Raw genomic sequence first — 21,447 nt, 5'->3', positions numbered from 1 at the left:
TTAGCCTCTTAAACACACAAACTCCTGTCAGGCTGACAAACCATACACCTTTTCTGCTCTACTTGTTATGACTGAAATGATTGGTGGAACTGACGTCTTGTATGTTTTTTAATAATTTTAAGAGATAATCCCAGGCAAATATCTACGACTCGGGCCATTCAAAGAGATAAGACTGTTTTTCTATTTTTATTATTCTACTACTTTTGCATTTCCTAAACTTGACCTGGCTAAACATCCACCCCACTGTGAGGCTCCTCCTGCCCTGGGCTTCCCATCCACGGCTGCAGGGCTGCTGTCATCCAGACGAGGCTGCAGGCACGGTGGGGTCAACCGTGCGGTCTGCGGGTGAAACTCAGTTCACATTACCATACAGACAGGGGCCCTGACAATAGAGCGCACATCTGTTCCTGTCAGCTATAACAAATCTACTGTCAAACCTCCCTCTGGAGACAGGGAGGCAGAGCTGGCTAAATGAAATAAAACTGACTCCTCCCACCGACGAGTCAACTGCTGCCTCTCTTCCAGTCAGGTTAGAGCACAAGCAGACACAGTCAATTTCCCTTCCTCACACAGGCGAGCATGTGACATCACGGAGCGAGTAGTGGTGCAGGAATTGAATGCCTGAACTATATTTACCCTCCAATACAATAGGGCAAATTTGAAAATATCAGCATGCAAGGACACCAGCTCATTCATATCACATATGCATTTTGATTTTCATTCACTCGAGCTAAAATCAGAAGGGCTCGCAGCATGGTGCGTCTTTATTGAATGAACGGCAAATGAGAAAGCTAAATCTGAATTGCTGAAAAAGGTGCACATTTGAACCTTAATCTTCATGATTATATTCCTCTCTCAAATTCCATACACTTTCTCCCGCTCAAATTCCAAATGTCCCATCGCAGGGTTTGATGTGAGATTCCCAACCTGTGAACTAAACATGAACCCTGAACTGCACTTGCCCTTGCTGGTCATTATCTTTATTGAAAGAGCGACATGATGCGAATCTTCTTCGAGTTACTCCTCTTTGACTTATATGCCTTTTCCGGCAAAGGAGCGAATCAAAGGAGCACATCCAGGTTTGACCCCCTTTTGTTGCTAAATTACAAACAACATATAAAATAAATGGGATATTGGAGTATAGCTATTCATTTTTACCGGGGTGGTGAGAAGTTTCGTGCCAGTGAACAAGAAGACGCATTTGAGATGAAAACAATAATTTATGGTTTTCACAATTGACAATTGTGTAGCCTGATGTAACCCACACAAGGTTACTGATGTGCAATACCTTTTTTAAGCCACCAGGGGGTGGGGCGTACACTCCAGGGAGTTTAAAAAAAAAAAAAACAACGACACATCTTTCTTTTATTAAAGACATTGTCCGAACGCATCAACTGGTATGGAAATATCCTTTGAGAAATAGAAATTCTAAGAGAAAACTTGTACTAAATTGTAATGTTATGTGTCCATAAGGTTGAAAGCTGTGAGAGAGAAAGTTAGATCGTACGACTTTGCAAACTCCTCAAGATATATCTCCGGTAAGAATATTAATGTTGATTTGAGTGTTATGCTGGCCGTGTTAGCTTCAGCATAGAAAAAAATACTGTTCTTATAAAACCAATCGGAGTTCTGATCCTGATTCTTACCGATATGAATCTGATCCTGATTCTTATCTGATATCATATAGACGCAGATTCTGATTGTTTTATGCTGTTCGAGATGTGACCCATGTGCTCGTAAAAGATCGCAAATCGCGCTAGCCAAGTGCTAATGATTAGCATTTACAATGTGGATTCGTCCTGATTTTAGCTCTGTTGTTAGCTCAGCTAAACTGGTAACTATTAAAGCAGATCTTTTATAGTTTTCCCAATGTTAAGTGTGTTAACTGTTGATTTAAAATTCATTTGATTGAGTGAGTATTCATTTTATTACTTGTTATCTGTAAGATAAGGGTGATTTAGTTCATTTAATTGCCAACCTACATATTTGCACCCTATATGAGGAACATAAGATCATATTAACTGTTAAAAAGAGTGAATATATTAAAATGTGCTGTTAAAATGTTATTAAGATGCATAAATAGATTTAATAGAAGTTAAAAACATAAATATCTGGGTTCAGAGATGTCAATATAATATTTCATACTGTGAGATGGAAGTACAAGATTGAATTATTGATTGTTTATTGTAACTGACCTATCTTATATGGTGTGTTGTGTATCTATTCATTCATATAATGATTAGAGTATTTATATCCTGTACCATTTGGATATATATTGATTTGAGTTGAATGGATTTAAGTTGAATTGAATTTGAGTAGAAATGAGTTAACAGTAACTAATGTATTGTGTACTGTATGCATAGATTGGTTTTTTGAGAGGATTGAATCATCTGAATCTGACCTGCGGTCAGTGGCGAGCCAACCAAAGAGACTACTGAGTGAACCGAGAGCCTGGTGTGGCCAGCCGTGGCATCTTCGGAACCATCTTCATCTTTTTCCTCCATTATACACAGATAAGAGCATACATAAACCTACCCGGGTAGTGAAACGAACATACTTCGATACTTTGAGGAACACACACACACACCAAATACTGTTACGGACTCTTTATTTTATTTGAGTTTTATTTTGGGTTCAGTGTGCGGATGTGCACTCAGGAAGCCGGCTTAGATAGGCAGGGAATGTAAATAATTGTCACCAATTTGTACGATACATCTCTTGAGCTTCATATGTATTGTTTCTTTTATCTATTGAACTAACTGTTATTAATTTGTTCAATACATCTCTTGAGCTCATCTGGGTTGTGTTCTCTCTTTCCTGCTAACGTTCCAGGCTCCGTAGTCGTATACCTAGAACTCTGATATTGGCCAGTTTGACCTATAGCTGATTAGATTGGTCGTCAGGTCTACTCAAAACCCAAGAGAGGGTTACAAGTGGCGAGCCAGCCAGGAGACTGGTTGTGTGTTAGCAGTGAATCACAAGAAGTCTGAGAAACTATTCCCAAAGTGTGTACATTTTGTTATCTTTTTAGAGAGCTACTAAAGATGGAATTCATAACGAGCTCTGGTGTCAAAGTACCCAATGCAGTAATGGTGAGTGGTTTGCTTGAATCACAAGAAGACGAGGAGATCATAGACTTCCTTAAGAGATATGGCTCCATGAGACTTGTCCCAGTTACTGATACTAACTCAGAATTCTATAAAAACCTGATTGTTGAGTATCAAGAGGGGGTTTCTTTTGAAGCCTTAGCCCCTCTTCTGCCCTACACGCATGTGCTTAAGGACAATCCAGGTGCAAAATACTATGTCCAAGCTCTGGCAAGTGTATACACCACTAAAGTTGGCTGCAGTGTTACTAAAGTCTACCTTGATGAAATAAAGCAGTTAGCGAAACTGAGTGGGCGAGGTTTCGAGGAGGTGTTGAAAGACATGATGTCAGAGATCAGTGAGGCAATAGAAACTGATGGCAGTGGTGATAATGAGTTTGAGCGCAGGCAGCTCAACACGTCTCTTGACACATTTGAACCCCCACATCCCCAGTTGCTCTCAGATACTTTAAAGGGAAGGTTCACTCAAAGTGGCGCCGAGCCATGCCCACCAGCTTATGTGAAGCGCAGCCTGTCCGTTGCGGAGAGCGACCTGAATCCACCTGAAATTCAAAAGGTCATTGTTGAGCACATTGTGAGGAGAGATGAATTAAACACGCATTCACACTTTCCCATCAAGCTTCGTTCATTCTCTGGTAAACTCCCCAGACCCAACAGTGAGACAGACTACGACACATGGCGTTCACATGTTGAGCTTCTCAGGAAAGACCCAACCCTGTCCAATCTTCAGAAATCACGGAAAATCTTTGAAAGTTTGCTTTCCCCTGCTGCAGATATCGTCAAAAGACTGGGCTCTGAAGCCATTCCTGAAACTTACCTTCAACTGCTGGATGCAGCCTTTGGGACCGTTGAGGACGGCGAGGAGCTTTTTGCCCAATTCATGAATACTCTTCAGGATCCTGGTGAAAAGGCCTCTACCTACCTCTGCCGCCTTCAAGCTGCCCTGAACCTTGCTGTTAAAAGAGGAGGAGCTAATGCTAGAGAAGCAGATAGACACATTCTGAAACAGTTCTGCCGCGGGTGTTGGGATAACCCCTTACTCTCTGACCTCAACCTCGAAGTAAAGAAAAGTCACCCACCAACATTTTCGGAGCTCCTGTTATTAGTCCGCACTGAGGAAGATAGACAGGCAGCCAAAGTCACACGGATGAAGAAGCACCTTGGCTCACACCGGCAGCGAGTTGTGGCAAGTTCTCAGAGTGCATGTGTCTGCAATCAACAGGCAGCATTCCAGCCTGAGTCAGATCCATTGACAGAGCTTAGACAGCAGGTGGCGTCCCTGCAGAGCCAACTCACCATGCTAATGTCTAAGAAAACCAAGAAGGTTCCAAAGACCATGGGGAACTCTGAGCATCCATCAGGTGGGCCAACATCTAAACTTGACCCCAGAGCACCAAGCTGGAAACCTATCGACTCAAAGACAAGCACCCAGCCGAGACCTTGGTATTGTTTCAACTGCGGGGAAGACGGACACATCTCCTCTGCCTGCAGCAACAATCCAAACCCCACTCTCGTTAACGAAAAAAGAGATCAATTGAGAGAAAAACGACGCCTCTGGGAGGCTAAAGAACACTCACCAGACAAAAGGGATTTTTAGATGGAGTCTCAGTTGCAGGGCAAACTGAGGCTGGAGCAGTTCACCAACGCCCTGCTAATGATAAAAGTGATGCCGAGCCCAAGTTCAGTGCTGCCTTGAACCAATCTACTGTTAGAAAACACCCCTTCAGAATCCCGCAGAAACTTATAGGCATGAAAAGTACAGGCCAAGTTACCATCCAGGGTAAACAGTTTAGCTGTCTCCTTGACACAGGTTCACAAGTAACCACAGTCACCAAGTCTTTCTATGATGAAAACCTACCTGAGCAACAGATCAAACCGCTCTATGACCTTTTGGAAGTTGAGGGGGCCAATGGTCAATCTGTGCCCTACCTTGGGTACGTTGAACTCACTATCACCTTCCCAAAGCAATTCCTTGGAGATGAATATGAAGTCCCGACATTGGCCTTGGTTGTTCCAGACAGCGGCACTTCAGGGTACCAGCTACTGGTTGGTACAAACACACTCGATGTAGCATTTTGTATGTGCAGGGAGAAAAGTCCAGCAAAATACCATCCTGTCTCGAACGGCTATAGGACAGTCCTGAAAGTACTTCAACTGCGACAGGAACGAAGTCATGACAGTAACATTGGACTGGTGAGGATGCGAGGCAGGGACAGAAAGCTCATTCCAGCTGGAGAAACCGTCGTTCTGGAGGGAGTGGCATCAGTTAAAGAGTTCCATACTGAGAGGTCTGCTATCATTGGGTACCCTTCATCCTCTTCTCTGCCTGGAGGGCTGCTAGTACAGCCCTGTCTAGTTGAACTACCAGGCCGTCTACCAGTTGTGGTCTTAAACGAGTCGGAACACGACATCATTATCCCAGCTAAGAGTGTGATTGCTGAGCTCAGTGCAATCCAAGCTATCCTGTCTCACAAACAGAGCATGACCAATCCAGGTGAACCAGAACACTTCAAGATGGCTGATTTAACCTTCGACTTTGGTGAGTCCCCGGTCCCCCCAGAATGGAAAGATAGAATTACTCAAAAATTGAATAGCATGCCTGAGGTCTTCGCCCAGAACGACACAGACTTTGGAAGGACAGACAAAGTCAAGCATCACATCAAACTGTCCGATGAAACACCATTCAAACTCCGAGCTCGCCCGATACACCCACACGACGTAGAAGCTGTTCGTCAACATCTTCAAGAGCTTCTCAATGCTGGGGTGATTCGGGAAAGTGAGTCCCCCTTCTCTTCCCCAATCGTTGTAGTCAGGAAGAAGAATGGCCAGGTGCGCCTCTGTATTGACTACAGGAAACTGAACCTGCAAACAGTGAAAGATGCATATGCACTTCCGAGGATGGATGACACCTTCACAGCACTCTCCGGTTCCAAGTGGTTCAGCGTCCTCGACCTTAAGTCTGGTTACTATCAGATTGAAGTCGACGAGGTTGACAAGCCAAAGACTGCCTTCGTTTGCCCACTTGGTTTCTGGGAGTTTAACCGGATGCCTCAGGGCGTGACCAACGCCCCAAGTACCTTCCAGAGACTGATGGAAAAGTGCATGGGAGATATGAATTTGAAGGAAGTTGTTGTTTTCCTGGATGACCTGATAGTCTTCTCGAGAACATTAGAAGATCATGAAGCCAGACTCACCAAGGTCCTTAATCGCCTGAAGGAGTATGGACTCAAGCTGTCCCCGGAGAAATGTAAGTTCTTTCAGTCCTCAGTACGGTACTTGGGGCATGTGGTCTCAGAGCAAGGTGTCGAGACCGACCCGGAAAAGATTGCAGCGTTAAAGACCTGGCCAGTTCCTCAGCATCTAAAGGAGTTAAAGGCTTTCCTCGGGTTCTGTGGTTATTACAGGAAGTTCATCAAAGGCTATTCAAACATAATGAAACCCCTGAATGACTTAACATCTGGCTATCCACCTCTAAAGAAACACCCAAAGTCCAAAGAAAAGAGTGGCCAATACTACCATCCCAAAGAACCGTTCTTGAACCGTTGGACTCCTGCCTGCCAACAGGCATTCGAGATGATCATCGATAAGTTGACGACGTCCCCAGTTCTGGCTTTCGCAAATCCTGAACTTCCTTACATCCTTCACACGGACGCAAGTACCACCGGCCTCGGAGCGGCCTTATATCAGGAGCAGGAGGGACAGCTGCGTGTCATCGCTTACGCGAGTAGAGGGTTATCGCGTAGTGAGTCCCGCTATCCAGCTCACAAGCTTGAATTTTTAGCGCTAAAATGGTCTGTGACAGAGAAGTTCAGCGACTACCTCTATGGCAATCAGTTCACAGTAGTCACAGACAGCAACCCTCTCACCTACATACTTACGTCAGCCAAACTCGATGCAACTAGCTACAGGTGGTTAGCTGCTCTCTCTACCTTCTCCTTTAAGCTCCAATACCGCCCCGGGAAGCAGAATGGGGATGCTGACGCACTATCACGACGTCCCCATGGTGACCTGCGTGACGACCCCTCATCTCAAAAAGAGTGGGACAAGATCCGCCAGTTCGCGCAACACCATCTATCAAATCCTGATAATATTGAGGCTGTAGATCAGGGGGTTGTTCGTGCCATCTGTGAGAGACACCTTGTTTATTGTGCCAATGATGGAACGGGCAATGATGGAAGTATCTCCCTCGTTGAAAGCCTTGCCATCTCTGGAGATGCTGTACCTGACAGCTTTGCACAGGAAGATGAGCTGGGAGGGCTTCCCATCGTCCCACACTTATCAGAAGCCGATCTCAGAGACAAACAGAGGGTGGATCAGTGCATTAAACATGTCATCTCCCAGATTGAGTGTGGAGAGAAACCACCGCCCACAGTAAGAGCTGTGCTCCCAGACCTACCTCTGTTGTTGAGAGAGTTGACCAGGCTTGAACTGCGGAACGGCATCCTCTATAGAGCACGTCAAGAAGAAGGCCACACAAAGTACCAGCTAGTTTTACCTGAAGAACTTCGTGAGACGGTCTTAACGAGCCTGCATGACAACATGGGTCATATGGGAAAAGATCGCACGCTGGACTTGGTCAGAGCCAGATTCTACTGGCCGAGGATGGCCTCTGACATTGAGAGGAAAGTCAAGATGTGTAACAGGTGCGTGCTCAGGAAAACCCTACCTGAGAGGGCGGCACCTTTAGTGAACATCATGACAACAAGACCGCTTGAACTGGTCTGCATGGACTTCTTGTCCATTGAACCGGACAGAAGTGGCACAAAGGACATTCTCGTGATCACAGATCACTTCACAAAGTATGCAGTGGCTATTCCAACGCCAAACCAGAAGGCTCAAACGGTTGCAAAGTGCTTATGGGACAATTTCATCATCCATTATGGTATTCCAGAGAAACTGCACAGTGACCAAGGCCCCGATTTTGAGTCACGGCTAATCAAACAACTGTGCGAAATTGCAGGCATACAGAAAATACGAACAACTCCGTACCACCCGAGGGGAAACCCGGTGGAACGCTTTAACCGCACTCTGTTAGACATGCTTGGCACTCTGGAAACCCAAGATAAGTCGCACTGGAAAGACTTTGTGAAGCCTCTGGTCCACGCATATAATTGTACCAGGAGTGAAGTGACTGGGTTCACGCCGTATGAGCTAATGTTCGGACGCCAACCACGCCTGCCGGTCGACCTTGCATTCGGCTTGCCTGTCAAGGAAGAGCAACAGAGGACACACTCCCAGTACGTGAAGCACCTCAAATCCCACCTCGAGGAGAGCTACAAAATTGCTGCAAGGAGTGCTGCCAAGGTAGCTAAAAAGAACAAAACGAGGTTCGACAAGCGTGTGACTCCTTCTGCTCTGGACATTGGAGATAGAGTACTTGTTAGGAACGTACGTATTCGTGGAAAGCACAAGCTCGCTGATAAATGGGAATCCACTGTCCATGTAGTAGTGCGGAAAGCTGGAGATCTTCCCGTTTATACAGTAAAACCAGAGACCGGAGAAGGCCCTTGGCGCACGCTGCATCGAGACCTCTTGCTCCCATGTGGTTTCCTCCAAGTAATGCCAGAAGAACAACCCAAAACACTTGAGCGCCGCAAGACACGCCAGAACGTTTGCAGTGGCCTAAGAGAAGTTGATCAGTCCTCGGATGAGGATGATATTACTCCTGTTACATGGTCCCAAAAAGAATCAGTTCCAGAAGTAACCAGATACATTGTCTCGCGAGATGTCCCAATACACCATGGTCAAAGTCATCCTAAAGAGAATTTGACAACAAAACCCCACAATGTGACTGATGATGCCCCAGCTAATGCGATTATCGTACCTGACATCACTCCAGTCGACCGAGTACAGCTGGACCTAAACTTACCTGGAAATGATCCTGTGGAGAGGGAGATGAACTTACCTGAAAATGGTGACCTTGCGGAAGGCTCGGAGGAGGACTGTACTGAACAACTCCCAATCCTCTCCGACATACCAGAATGTGATGAGACGCCTGTCGCTGAAAAGAAAGGAGAAGAGGAGATTAAGGAGCTGGAGGAACAAGCAAATGCTGATGACCTTATCAGGAGATCTGAGAGGAATCGTCGGCCACCTAGGCGGCTGGACTACACTGAATTGGGAACTCCCTTAGTAACAGTGGTGAAGTCATTCTTTCAAGGGCTGACTACTGTGTGGGATGACATCATGAGTGAGAGTGATGCGTCAAAACATTCCCCTGTTTTGTCCCTCCCGGTGATGACCGTCTGAACATTGCCATGCACAGGGACGTGCATAAGTTTGGAGGGGAGAGTGTAACCCACACAAGGTTACTGATGTGCAATACCTTTTTTAAGCCACCAGGGGGTGGGGCGTACACTCCAGGGAGTTTAAAAAAAAAAAAAAACAACGACACATCTTTCTTTTATTAAAGACATTGTCCGAACGCATCAACTGGTATGGAAATATCCTTTGAGAAATAGAAATTCTAAGAGAAAACTTGTACTAAATTGTAATGTTATGTGTCCATAAGGTTGAAAGCTGTGAGAGAGAAAGTTAGATCGTACGACTTTGCAAACTCCTCAAGATATATCTCCGGTAAGAATATTAATGTTGATTTGAGTGTTATGCTGGCCGTGTTAGCTTCAGCATAGAAAAAAATACTGTTCTTATAAAACCAATCGGAGTTCTGATCCTGATTCTTACCGATATGAATCTGATCCTGATTCTTATCTGATATCATATAGACGCAGATTCTGATTGTTTTATGCTGTTCGAGATGTGACCCATGTGCTCGTAAAAGATCGCAAATCGCGCTAGCCAAGTGCTAATGATTAGCATTTACAATGTGGATTCGTCCTGATTTTAGCTCTGTTGTTAGCTCAGCTAAACTGGTAACTATTAAAGCAGATCTTTTATAGTTTTCCCAATGTTAAGTGTGTTAACTGTTGATTTAAAATTCATTTGATTGAGTGAGTATTCATTTTATTACTTGTTATCTGTAAGATAAGGGTGATTTAGTTCATTTAATTGCCAACCTACATATTTGCACCCTATATGAGGAACATAAGATCATATTAACTGTTAAAAAGAGTGAATATATTAAAATGTGCTGTTAAAATGTTATTAAGATGCATAAATAGATTTAATAGAAGTTAAAAACATAAATATCTGGGTTCAGAGATGTCAATATAATATTTCATACTGTGAGATGGAAGTACAAGATTGAATTATTGATTGTTTATTGTAACTGACCTATCTTATATGGTGTGTTGTGTATCTATTCATTCATATAATGATTAGAGTATTTATATCCTGTACCATTTGGATATATATTGATTTGAGTTGAATGGATTTAAGTTGAATTGAATTTGAGTAGAAATGAGTTAACAGTAACTAATGTATTGTGTACTGTATGCATAGATTGGTTTTTTGAGAGGATTGAATCATCTGAATCTGACCTGCGGTCAGTGGCGAGCCAACCAAAGAGACTACTGAGTGAACCGAGAGCCTGGTGTGGCCAGCCGTGGCATCTTCGGAACCATCTTCATCTTTTTCCTCCATTATACACAGATAAGAGCATACATAAACCTACCCGGGTAGTGAAACGAACATACTTCGATACTTTGAGGAACACACACACACACCAAATACTGTTACGGACTCTTTATTTTATTTGAGTTTTATTTTGGGTTCAGTGTGCGGATGTGCACTCAGGAAGCCGGCTTAGATAGGCAGGGAATGTAAATAATTGTCACCAATTTGTACGATACATCTCTTGAGCTTCATATGTATTGTTTCTTTTATCTATTGAACTAACTGTTATTAATTTGTTCAATACATCTCTTGAGCTCATCTGGGTTGTGTTCTCTCTTTCCTGCTAACGTTCCAGGCTCCGTAGTCGTATACCTAGAACTCTGATATTGGCCAGTTTGACCTATAGCTGATTAGATTGGTCGTCAGGTCTACTCAAAACCCAAGAGAGGGTTACACTGACATTTTTTTTTTTCTGTTCAATCTGGAAAACTGTTAAAAGAATATAATATGAGGTAAAATCCGGCAAAAAGAGAGAGCGAGAGAATCCGGATTGTCCTAGTGATCAATGATATTGAATTGAATGCCCCTTAATTCTTTCTTCTTCATTTTTTCAACTTTTTCTGCAAAGCTGCAGGCTTTTAATGCCTCTGAGAAAATTGTCAGTTGTATGATGAGTGATAAAGAAGAGAAAATGGATTAAACGCCCCTCAGGTACAGTGTTGAGTTTCAAGACCAGCTGCTTACACAGGAGCCAGGGATGATCAGTCAAAAGATTTGGCCTGAAGCAACAGCAAACTGCCCATATTGGTCAAAAACACAATCAGCAAACACGAAACAGATTTCGGTGGGCCATTTTCAATCTGCAGTACATCCTGTTTTTCAACTCTCTTTAAACGTCGAATTTCACTCCAGTTAACCATTTCCAAATTCTAGTAGGCTATACGCACAAGTAAATTTGCTTCGTGTCAGAAGCACAAGAAAGCTAACATTTAGACACCATCGTTAAAAGCAGGCAAACATGCCACGGTTTAACCCCAAGAACCCAGCATGCCTCAGCAGCACACATGCCCAAACATCCGCCCCCGCCTGCCACTAGAGGGAGCTCTTCATTCCTTTTCTTTGGAGGTAAAAGACCACCCTCCCATTCCCCTTCCACACACTCCTCAATGCCAGCAGCAGAGCTGTGGGAATCCACTAGAGGGTGATCTGTTACCAAACACCTCCACTGGGGTATTTCATCATTAGCAGTGAAACCCCCACAACAATGTGCTAAAGATGCTTTAGACAAGTTTCCTGTCTTGACTTATCACAGCTTACATGCATTAGACATACGAGTAAACACTTGAACTCACGCTCACTGGCACCTTCCTCCTGGTAGTCAGAGGCCACTGACATATCATCTGAGGGGGCAGAGCGTCCCAGACTGGAGCTGCGGTTGTCATCTGAACTATCCTCAAGATTGGATTCAACTAGGAGAAAAAAAAATAAAAGCGCTTCACATAAGTAGAAACTTTGTTGAGTGAGTTCGACAGATATACATAAAATGAAAATTGCTGTGGGAGGAGAATCTAATCATTTTTGTCAAACCGACTTGTTTTCTAAAGAACCCATTGTTCCGAGAAAGCCTGAATCTAAACGGAAATCTCGGTGAGCAATTAATTAGAATTATGAAGCAGCTGTTCACTTACATCTGTGGGGAAATTCTTGCGGGTGTCTGAAAAGAGAATATTTAGAAATGCTTTTAGAGTGGTAGGTTTTATAAAGGATAAAATAACATTTTAAACAAATGGACTTTGCAATGCTCAAAGTTTTTATTCAAATGGATCACTGTATAATGCTTCCAATCAAGTGCATGTAATGTTTGCATTGTTCCACAATCTTTCTTAGTCTAAATAAACATTTCAGCTCTACAATGAAAGCTGTACTGCAAATTCAAAAAAAGAATTGAAGAGGCGTTTGATTGATGGCAGGTTGAGTATCAGTATAAACACATGCATCTGTAAAAAAAAAAAAAAAAAAAACGGTGCATTGCAGCGTTTGCAAACGATGCATTGGCAGCAAAGTATTCATGTGCTGAAAAAAAATTCTAACTGTGCTTGATCTACTTGCAAACACTTTGTTTTAGAAAACCAAACCACAAAACCACTCCAGCGCTGTAATTGTACTCCTTGCTTCTAAAAAGACAACAATAGAAAAATTTAAGAGTAATTTGCTTCCTGTCTGTTTAACTGTTGTGTTTCATTTGTAGCTCGACTGAGAACACAGATTCTCAAGCGAACAATAATTTGCTTCTATAAATTTATTTTTTGTGGTCTTCATTGTGCAATACAAACAAAGGGGAGCAAGTATGTGTCTAATACTTGCACATAAATAAAACATACTGTGACATCCCTCACCTCTTCTGGATGATATGGAAATTTCGTAGAAGAATTTCCCTGGACTCTAGAGCAACATTACTGAGATTCTCATCCTGGAGTATTTCAAAAACAAACAGCTCACAGTCTGAAACAAAGAGAGGGAGAGAGAGAAAATGTCAGTAAATGCTATGTAAGAGTATGTTTACAAGAGCAAATACAATGACACAATGAAAAAAAAAAAACTTTGATGAATTTCAACATGTTGAAAAAGAAAAATGTGACCTTTATGTCATGTGATATTGCTATTAAATATATTTTGAAAGATACAAATCAGAAAAGGATTGTTCTTTTCATGCAAATGGCATAGGAAAGTGTAAATGACATAGTCATCCTGTCTGCGTGTCAAAAGGATAACAATCTCATGATGGCATCATTCATGAAGGACCCTTTTGTACTTAATGTTTTCCTCTAGAGTAAATGCAGCAAAGCTGAATAATTACTAGAGTAAATAAAACTAATGAAATCATAAGACTGAAATCACAAGTCTGTAGGTTTAATAACACAAACCACAACTTATTATTATGTTTACAACTTATATAAATAAAAACATGTTTACAATGAATTTGAAAGCTAACCTTAAGATTTAGCCTAAACTTGTGCTTTAAGTCCTATTATTTCTTTGTGAATTCTCGTTGAATTAATGTTTGGTATAAGAAGCATTACTTTAAAGTCAAACGTTGACTTTTAACAAATGCTCTAATTGACCTTAATAAAAACAAACAGATAAAATAATACAACAAACAAATAGCTAGCCTACGTATAGAAGGAATAAAGTCAGATTTTAATACATTAACATTGAAACAATGCCTAGCCTACCTCTTAATAGTTGTCTGATGTCATCAGTCGCCGTCCCCATCTCTTACTCTCTGAGTGAGACTACAAACAGAAATAAAAGCTAATACAATATGCTAATGTCAACGATTGAAGGTCAGACAAATTCTGAGTGAATTTGTTGGTCACTTTTGGTCATCCCACATAGTGAGTTCGCAGTGTGAAATAAAAAATAATCGAGAGAGATTTCACACCACACGAACCGGCTCGCGAAGGAAAAGAGAAGAGGAAGTGCAAAGCACATTGTTGTGAAACACTGCCTAAAGAGATGTAGGCGAATTACTTTGTGACATGAGTCTCAGATGAAAGACAAACTAATTTCAAAATATTATTTGCCTTTTCCGCCATAGGCCTATATTAATTTTAGCACCCAGTTAAAAAATACAAGTGAGTAGGCTGCACCGTTTTAAAATTGTTGTCACGAATTTATCAACTTTGAAGTGTTTTAATTCGTTTGCTACGAATTGACAGCAATGGGCACCGCTCAAAACCACTCACTGTAGCCTACCTCTTTTCTGATCCTCCTCTTCGTGACTAGATAGCTACAATCAGCGGTCTTGTGTAGCCTAAGTAGTGGCCATGTTTTTACTCCACATTGAAAGACTCGAAATGTTTGGTTCAAGGGCTATGGTCTGTTTGTTTGTTTAAATTAAGTTCCCATATCGCTATATAGGTCGAGTCTATTATTCTCGTCTATTATTATTTATCAATGTTTACAAAAGGTCGAAGCCATCTTATAGCAAAACTACCTAATGACCCCGGAAGTTTAAATATTTGTGTGATTAAAGGAAAATTAAAGTGATTAAAGTCTATTTATATTGGCCTACTTACCCTGATTGCATAAATTAGTTACAAATCTGCATAGAAAACTTGTATAGCCTATACATTTTAAATCTACCATTAATTTATTGTGATAATCAGGTGTTCTTACATTTATTCATTATCTTGTTGTTTTGAACCTATTGTTATTAGCCTATTCTTTACTGTATTTTTTTTTATTCTTTTTGGAAATAATTAGCCTACTAAGCCATCTACCATCACTAGCTACCTCTTGCTCTCGTTTTCTATTCAAAAATGTAAAAGTAATGAATTATATATATATATATATATATATATATATATATATATATCCTAAATATCATAACTTTAAACCAGAAAACAAGACATTTTCCACATTTGTTTAATGCAGAGACAGGACAGGACATGTGGTAAACATGACTTACCCCTGTTTCTCTTTTTTATTGGTTAAACTAATGACACTTCCTGGTCTGGCCTACATTTGCTCTGTCACTGTGGAATTACTTATGTTATTGTCATGTAGTCTGTCTGATCCATTTGCATCATATCACAAAAGCTTTTGCTTGCCTCTCACAATTTTGCAAAATTCTGAATCAGCAGTTTGATGCTGAGCTGGCATCACATTGGGTCGGCACAATCTCTTCTGTTTTTAAAGTTATTACCTTAATAACAGAATGTAATCACAGCAAAGCCCATTTATTTTGATTATGTTTATGCTACTACATATATTTATTGACCAACATAATATGTGTAAGAAGAAATGTTAGAAGGTGAAAAAAGTTTGTTTGTTTGTATTGTATTATGGTTTTTTTTTTTTTTTTTCTTAACCACACAAAAGCACCCCACCCCTCCAGTTGCAACCTGGGGCAAAAAGCCTCTGGGGAAGTGATATGGCACAAAAAAAAAATCTCATCATATCCAAATGTTTTAGACAAAATGTTTTTGAGTAACATATTAACAACTTATTTAGTCAGGTCAAGTTGTATAATTTATTATTTGCAGTTAGCCTACACAGGGCAGTGTGCTTAAAGCAAGGCTCAAATTGCAGGAAAGACAATGACATTCCAGACATTTGTAATTGTACCAGTATATTTTAACACTTTTCACGCATTTCATAAACATTTAAATGTTTAATAAGAGCTTATGTTGTTTTGCGTTTCGTCCAGTACAATAAATATCTTGGAGCTCCAATATAAATAAATTTTTACTATTTAATCTCCATTTTAATTTGAGAAGTTAGTGTGATCCGTTTTACATATCTCTTCCCTCCCAACGATGAAAAACAATTCAGACATGAATATAATGTATTTTTAGTTTCAATGTTTTAGTTGCAACATAAAAAAGTCATTTTTAGTTCTGCCTTTTTTTTTTGTCTCAATATATATGATAATTTCAGAGATTTTCATCTGCTATGTAATGATCAAAAAATGTTTACATATTAGATCTAATTTAATCAAAATCATCATTACACATGATGATTTTATGGTTATGTTTTCAGTGCATATTGACAAAGTGGTGTTTAGGAAAGTACTAGTGGTTTGTTTTTTTTGTTTTTTCAAATGAACCTTTTACCCCAGGAACCTTTTTACATTGTGCATAAACCTTACCTTGCAGACAAATGTAAAAGCCTATATGTTTTAAGATTTTCTGAAGACAGTGTAGCCTAATTGATGATTACAAAAGCCCTCGCCACAATGGTAGGGTGTTGTGGGTTGTTTTCAGAGCGTTGCTGTGTGGTTGCCGTGGCATTGCTTTACGGTCACCTGGCCAGTTTAAAAGAGCACTCACATGATTTTCTACTCCCACTATGGCTTGAGATCATCCTTCAGTATAAATCTGAGATTTTCCCACACGTTTTTTCGTCCTCCAGGTAAAAATATAAATGTTCCTATATTGGATGTTCCTCCTAATATTGGTTTACCTCAACACAGTTGTTCATTGTGGAAGATTTAATTCAAGCTAAATATCAGAGCTTGTATTCATTATTTTATGATATTTGACAGTTTATTGGGTGTAAGGTGTTGTGTACAGGTACAGGCTGGACGCAGATCATGAAAGAAAAACATCTGAATGGAGACGGGGGAGCAGAATTCCAAGAAGAGGACATGACCGAATGACCCCTTCGTCACTGTCCCTGCAGCTATATGGCCCCTTGTGAAGGTAGATAGAGGAATGAGCGTGGCCCTCCACTCCAGCATGAGCACTGCCTCCTGCCTGCTGGGCACAGCCATATGAAAGGATCTTGCCTTTGTAATCCGCCCGGGATTACACCTCCCAACAATGCACAGCTGAAAGAGCGACAAAGACCCAGTATCAAACACAGGCCTGGGCTGATGAGAGGAACCTGCTATGATCTCCTACCACCAACACTGACATCAGCGCCTCTCATCTCCCCAAGAGAGCTCTTTTAGCATTCGCCTACTCCTTTCTTCTGTACCCTTATCTGGGAACACAGGCTTTTTTATCTCTGCATTCCTTTTCATTTGCGTTTCACTTGGGGGAGGGGCAGAACTCTGTCATCTGAGAGCCCCCAACCTGACAGAAATCACACTCCGACATGGTCGCACACCCCTCGAGAGACCCAGGGGTCAATATGAAGCCACTAGAACATTTTCAGAGTTTGTTGCATATTCCATTATGAGATTTAATTACTATCAACCGGTTTATAATGCGTTTCTTGTTAAATGGTATGAAAACATTTTTGCCCGTTCAAAGCCTTGGGCTGATCTCTGTCGCTGGTTTGACCCTTTGAACTCAGTTTCAGCTCATTGCTGCTAATTAACCTCCCCACACATACACAAGACACTTCAGGCACTTGCAGGCATCACTTAGAAGATGTTTGTGTGGGTGTTTAAGGACCTGTGAGGTATATACTTTTAAAGAAGATGGGGGAAAGTATGACAGTTTGTCAAAAGGGTTTTCCCAGGTATCAGCTTATGGCAACGCCCACATATCAATCATGGTGAGCTTAGAGGAACGTTTTTCACTACTGTTCTTTTGCAGAATAAATTCAGTTCTCTGTTTGCTCATACACAAATGGCTAAATTGTTTAGGACCATTTGAAAGTGTACTGTTGAAATTAATAACTCTGAAAAATTCCAATTTTTTAGATAACATCAAAAAAAATATATATAAAAAAAATATCTAGGCCCGGTTTCACAGGTGGAGATTAAGGTCTTAATTCAATTAGGACATTTAAGTAGCTTTTATAAACATGTCTTGAAAAGAAACATGTGCATCTTGAGACAAAACTATAGCAATGACATATTTTAAGATATTTTAAACCAGCTCAAATTTTAGTCTGGGACTAAGCCTCGGGAACCTGGGGGCTAATGTGCATACATATGTGTATAGTAAATCCAATGGTATGGTATATGGTATAGTACATCCAAATAACAATAATAGTATGGTATAGTACATCCAAATAATAATAATAATAATAATAATCCTCATGTCATTCAAATCCTGTATGAATTTATGTTTTTCTATGAAACATTAAAAACAAATGTCCACACAGTGATGTTTTGGACCCCATTGACTTTCATTGTCTACTCTAGACAAAAAGATTATACAAAATATTTTCATACAGGTATGGGAAAGCATGAAGATGAGTGAATGATGACAGTATTTTTTTTTTTTTTTGGGGGGGGGGGGGTGAACTATCCCTTTAAACATTATCTGTCTATATTTCCATCATGAAGCTAAACTAAAAGTTGACTGATTTTGCTTGTATTTATGTATTTTTTCCTGTTAAATACAAAGGTTTCTATGAGATTGAACTGTGGAAAGGGAAACTATTAATCCTAAAATAATATCATGTTAATTGTATAATTACTAATATCTGATACTACTTTGGTTTTGTAGCTTCTATGTGTAGCTGTAGCTCATATTCTGCTGGTTGGAATATAAAGCCTTTGGGATTCAGAAGGGGGTGTTTGGTTGTATCAGTATCCACTAATATTCAACCTCCACAGTCTTCTAAGAGAGACCAGGGAGGCAGTCCATGAGATCAACGATCTGTCACTGATAAAATGAACTGTCAGCTTTCATTTGTCTCCCTCTGGCGCGCACTACTTTCCTCTCTAAATCATATGAGTGACAGAGCACACTTTGCCAAGCTCTATGATCCCCACAAACAAAACCACATGCAGGAAATTCGTCAATTCAATTATAAAAAAAAAACGCCAGTGTTGGTTTTGAGAGTAACTGGCAACTTTCCAAATAGCCCTTTCTAAGCATGCAGGTCCAATAACTTTACTTCTCTCGACATCACAATCTAATCAGTGTTACGCTATAAAAAATCTTGCAAGTTTGTTTTTACACTGCTTAAACCAATATCTGTTGGTTGCTCACTGGCAAGAACCCAGCCTGTGTGCTACAGGGTCTAGGAGCTTGTCCCTCTCAGTTACTCAGCTAATAAGGCGGTGGACTGATTATATCGCCTCGTGAGGACATGGATACGATTGAGCGAGAGGGGGATGGTCATATGGGTCTGTGTGGAGAGGGTAAGAGGAAGGCTTCCTGTTCTTCCTGTTTTCACTGAGAGGAGGAGGCTATCTGCATGTGGCCACTGTCTTAGCTGTTGACTGTATGTCTGTGAAAGACAAGAAGACATATAAAATGACCCCCTGACCCCTGTTTCAAGCCCATGAATAGTGTATACAGCATTCTTTTTTATCTCTTTGAGGTCATGCACCCCAGCAGAGTGACATGCTTCAGAGGGACTTGAACAAGACTCAGGAAGTCAAGCCAGGCATTTGATTTGTAAAAGACCTTCTGACAAGCACACCCAGCAGGGAGAGTATATACATCACAAGCTTCAGATCTGCCCCAAACATCACCTTAATAGTGACCTGACAGCAAAGGCGGTGTACCTGTCAATATGATTTTTGTCGTTGAGTTTTTAATTTGTTATATCACTGGGGTTTTTTTTCCCCCCATTGCATTTTATTAAGTATTGGATGTCATTATTTTCCCCAATTTAAATATTTGTTTAAAACATACACTCTAAACAATGCTGGGTTGTTTGAACCCAAATTTTGGTAAAATATGGACAAACCGAAATCTTGGGTTAAAAATGTAATTTCAAATTAACCCAACCTAAACTTTCACTTTCAACTGTACATGTTTTAATTGCATTTTTAACCCAACATGGGTTTGTTCATATTTGACCCAAATTAGGGTGGAAACAACCCAGCATTTTTTAGAGTGTAATATTTTCATGTGAAAGCTGAATATTCAGCAGCCTTTGCTCCAGTCTTCAGCATCACATGACTCTAGAAACATTCTTATTTTTTCAATGCTGAAAACAGTTGTGTTGCTTAATAGTTTTGTGGAATTTAAATGATGAATAGAAAGCTTAAAACAGCATTTATTTTAAACGTAAATATTTTATGACTAAATGCCTTTACTGTTACTTTTAATCAATTGAATACATCCTTGCCAAAAAAAAAAATATATGAATGTCTTTTTAAAAAATATCTCACCAACCCCAGAGTTTTGAACAGTATATTCTTTGTCAGGAAGTTTAAACTTCCATATATGTATTTTTTTTTTTTTTTCATGAAAGGATACAATTTTGCTAGCAAAGTGATATGGAATACTGTGGCATCATTTATCAGAATATAGAGTGCGTCTTTCTTTGAAATATTTGCCAATCTTACCTGATGTAATCATAAAACAAATATTCCTTCTTTTTTTACACCTAATATCTGACTTTTTGATGACTACTGCTGACTGCCTCTTTCCCAGCTACACATCTATCTCTCTCTCAATCTCTTTCCAAACAGACTATTCCTTCCCTACGCATTATTATTGTTTGAGGATGCTACTTTTATCTTCCTCTAATTCCTCCTCTTGCCCTACATTCTGCAGTGTGAGCCTTTTCTGCATGCTGACAACCTGGTGAAAAACAGCCTCCTCCTCCTCCAGGCTGCCTGAACATCTGTCTCTGCAGCACTAGCTCTTCCACTGAAGCCCACAGATGGGAGACCCAGTAGGAGCCCAGTGCCACACAACCCAAAAGGGCAAGCAACAAACACTACATACTTAATAACTTTAAGTACACATTGCATTGTTGCTGTTTTCTTCCTTGTATAGCTGACTATTTTTTTTTGTTTTTCCTTTTTCCACATGCTAATTTCATTTGTGCCATTATGACATGTTTATGCACTATTTATTTTAAATGAAATGAAATAATCAGCATCATGTCCTTAACCATTTTTGTCATTTGAGTTAGATGGACTTGGAACGGATTTAACTTTGCCATTTTATTAGGGTTTCACCTTTGAATTGATGTGAAATTGCTCAGTGAACATATCTCGATGCCCTAAATCACAGCTTTTGTTTTATTCGTTTATTTAAAATGCATTTTATTGTCTTTATTTATATTAGAGATTCAATTAGATTTTCAGTTTATAGTGGATAATTTGTTTTGGAGAGAGATAACACTCTGATTGACCTTTGGGAAGACACCCTTCTCATCCCCTGCTGGACAGGCCCGTGGCTTTTGTGAATTAATTCAGGCCTGAACTCCAAATGAACCTGGTCAGTGGAGATGGTGCTGACAGTGCGTGGCTGCTGGGGCAAACACTGTGCAAACCCAACACCCTGGGTAAATATTGGAGCAGTCCATCAGATGATCAGGGGAATGAAACAGAGTTGTCAAGTCTTTGCAAACTTTCTAGAAGAATTGAGGCTAATGGAGATAGTATCTAGGGTTAAACAGCCCCCCCCCCCCACCTCCTCTCTCTGTAATAGCTCATCTCTTTGCTTAGATTC

The 21,447-nt window shown here is 40.6% G+C and overlaps 2 protein-coding genes across 2 annotated transcripts in view; one reads left to right on the top strand and one right to left on the bottom strand.

Annotated features, from left to right (window-relative positions):
• skap1 (src kinase associated phosphoprotein 1) overlaps positions 1–14,104 on the bottom strand; it is a 40,534-nt gene extending 26,430 nt beyond the window's left edge. Inside the window, exons 1-4 of the mRNA XM_089122181.1 lie at positions 13,855–14,104; positions 13,018–13,123; positions 12,310–12,335; positions 11,974–12,090 (exon numbers count right to left, since the gene is read on the bottom strand). Coding sequence (XP_088978307.1) covers positions 11,974–12,090; positions 12,310–12,335; positions 13,018–13,123; positions 13,855–13,894 — 289 coding nt within the window. The 5' untranslated portion in view covers positions 13,895–14,104. The remainder of the gene's footprint in view (positions 1–11,973; positions 12,091–12,309; positions 12,336–13,017; positions 13,124–13,854) is intronic.
• On the top strand, positions 1,305–4,703 carry LOC148971516 (zinc finger CCHC domain-containing protein 18-like). The gene is made up of 3 exons (XM_089122180.1): positions 1,305–1,397; positions 1,474–1,538; positions 2,364–4,703. The coding sequence occupies exon 3, from the start codon at positions 3,045–3,047 to the stop codon at positions 4,701–4,703; it is 1,659 nt and encodes a 552-aa protein (XP_088978306.1). The 5' UTR covers positions 1,305–1,397; positions 1,474–1,538; positions 2,364–3,044.
• Positions 14,105–21,447: the final 7,343 nt, after the last annotated feature.

The sequence above is a fragment of the Pimephales promelas genome, chromosome 17 (genome assembly GCF_988280905.1).
Source record: "Pimephales promelas chromosome 17, fPimPro1.hap1.1, whole genome shotgun sequence".
NCBI lineage: Eukaryota > Metazoa > Chordata > Actinopteri > Cypriniformes > Leuciscidae > Pimephales > Pimephales promelas.
Note: the sequence above shows the minus strand (reverse complement) of the source record. Positions and strands in the feature narration are given on the sequence as shown.

Excerpts from the sequence above, each read along its gene's own strand:
- LOC148971516 (XM_089122180.1), top strand. The coding sequence starts at position 3,045 with ATGGAATTCATAACGAGCTCTGGTGTCAAAGTACCCAATGCAGTAATG.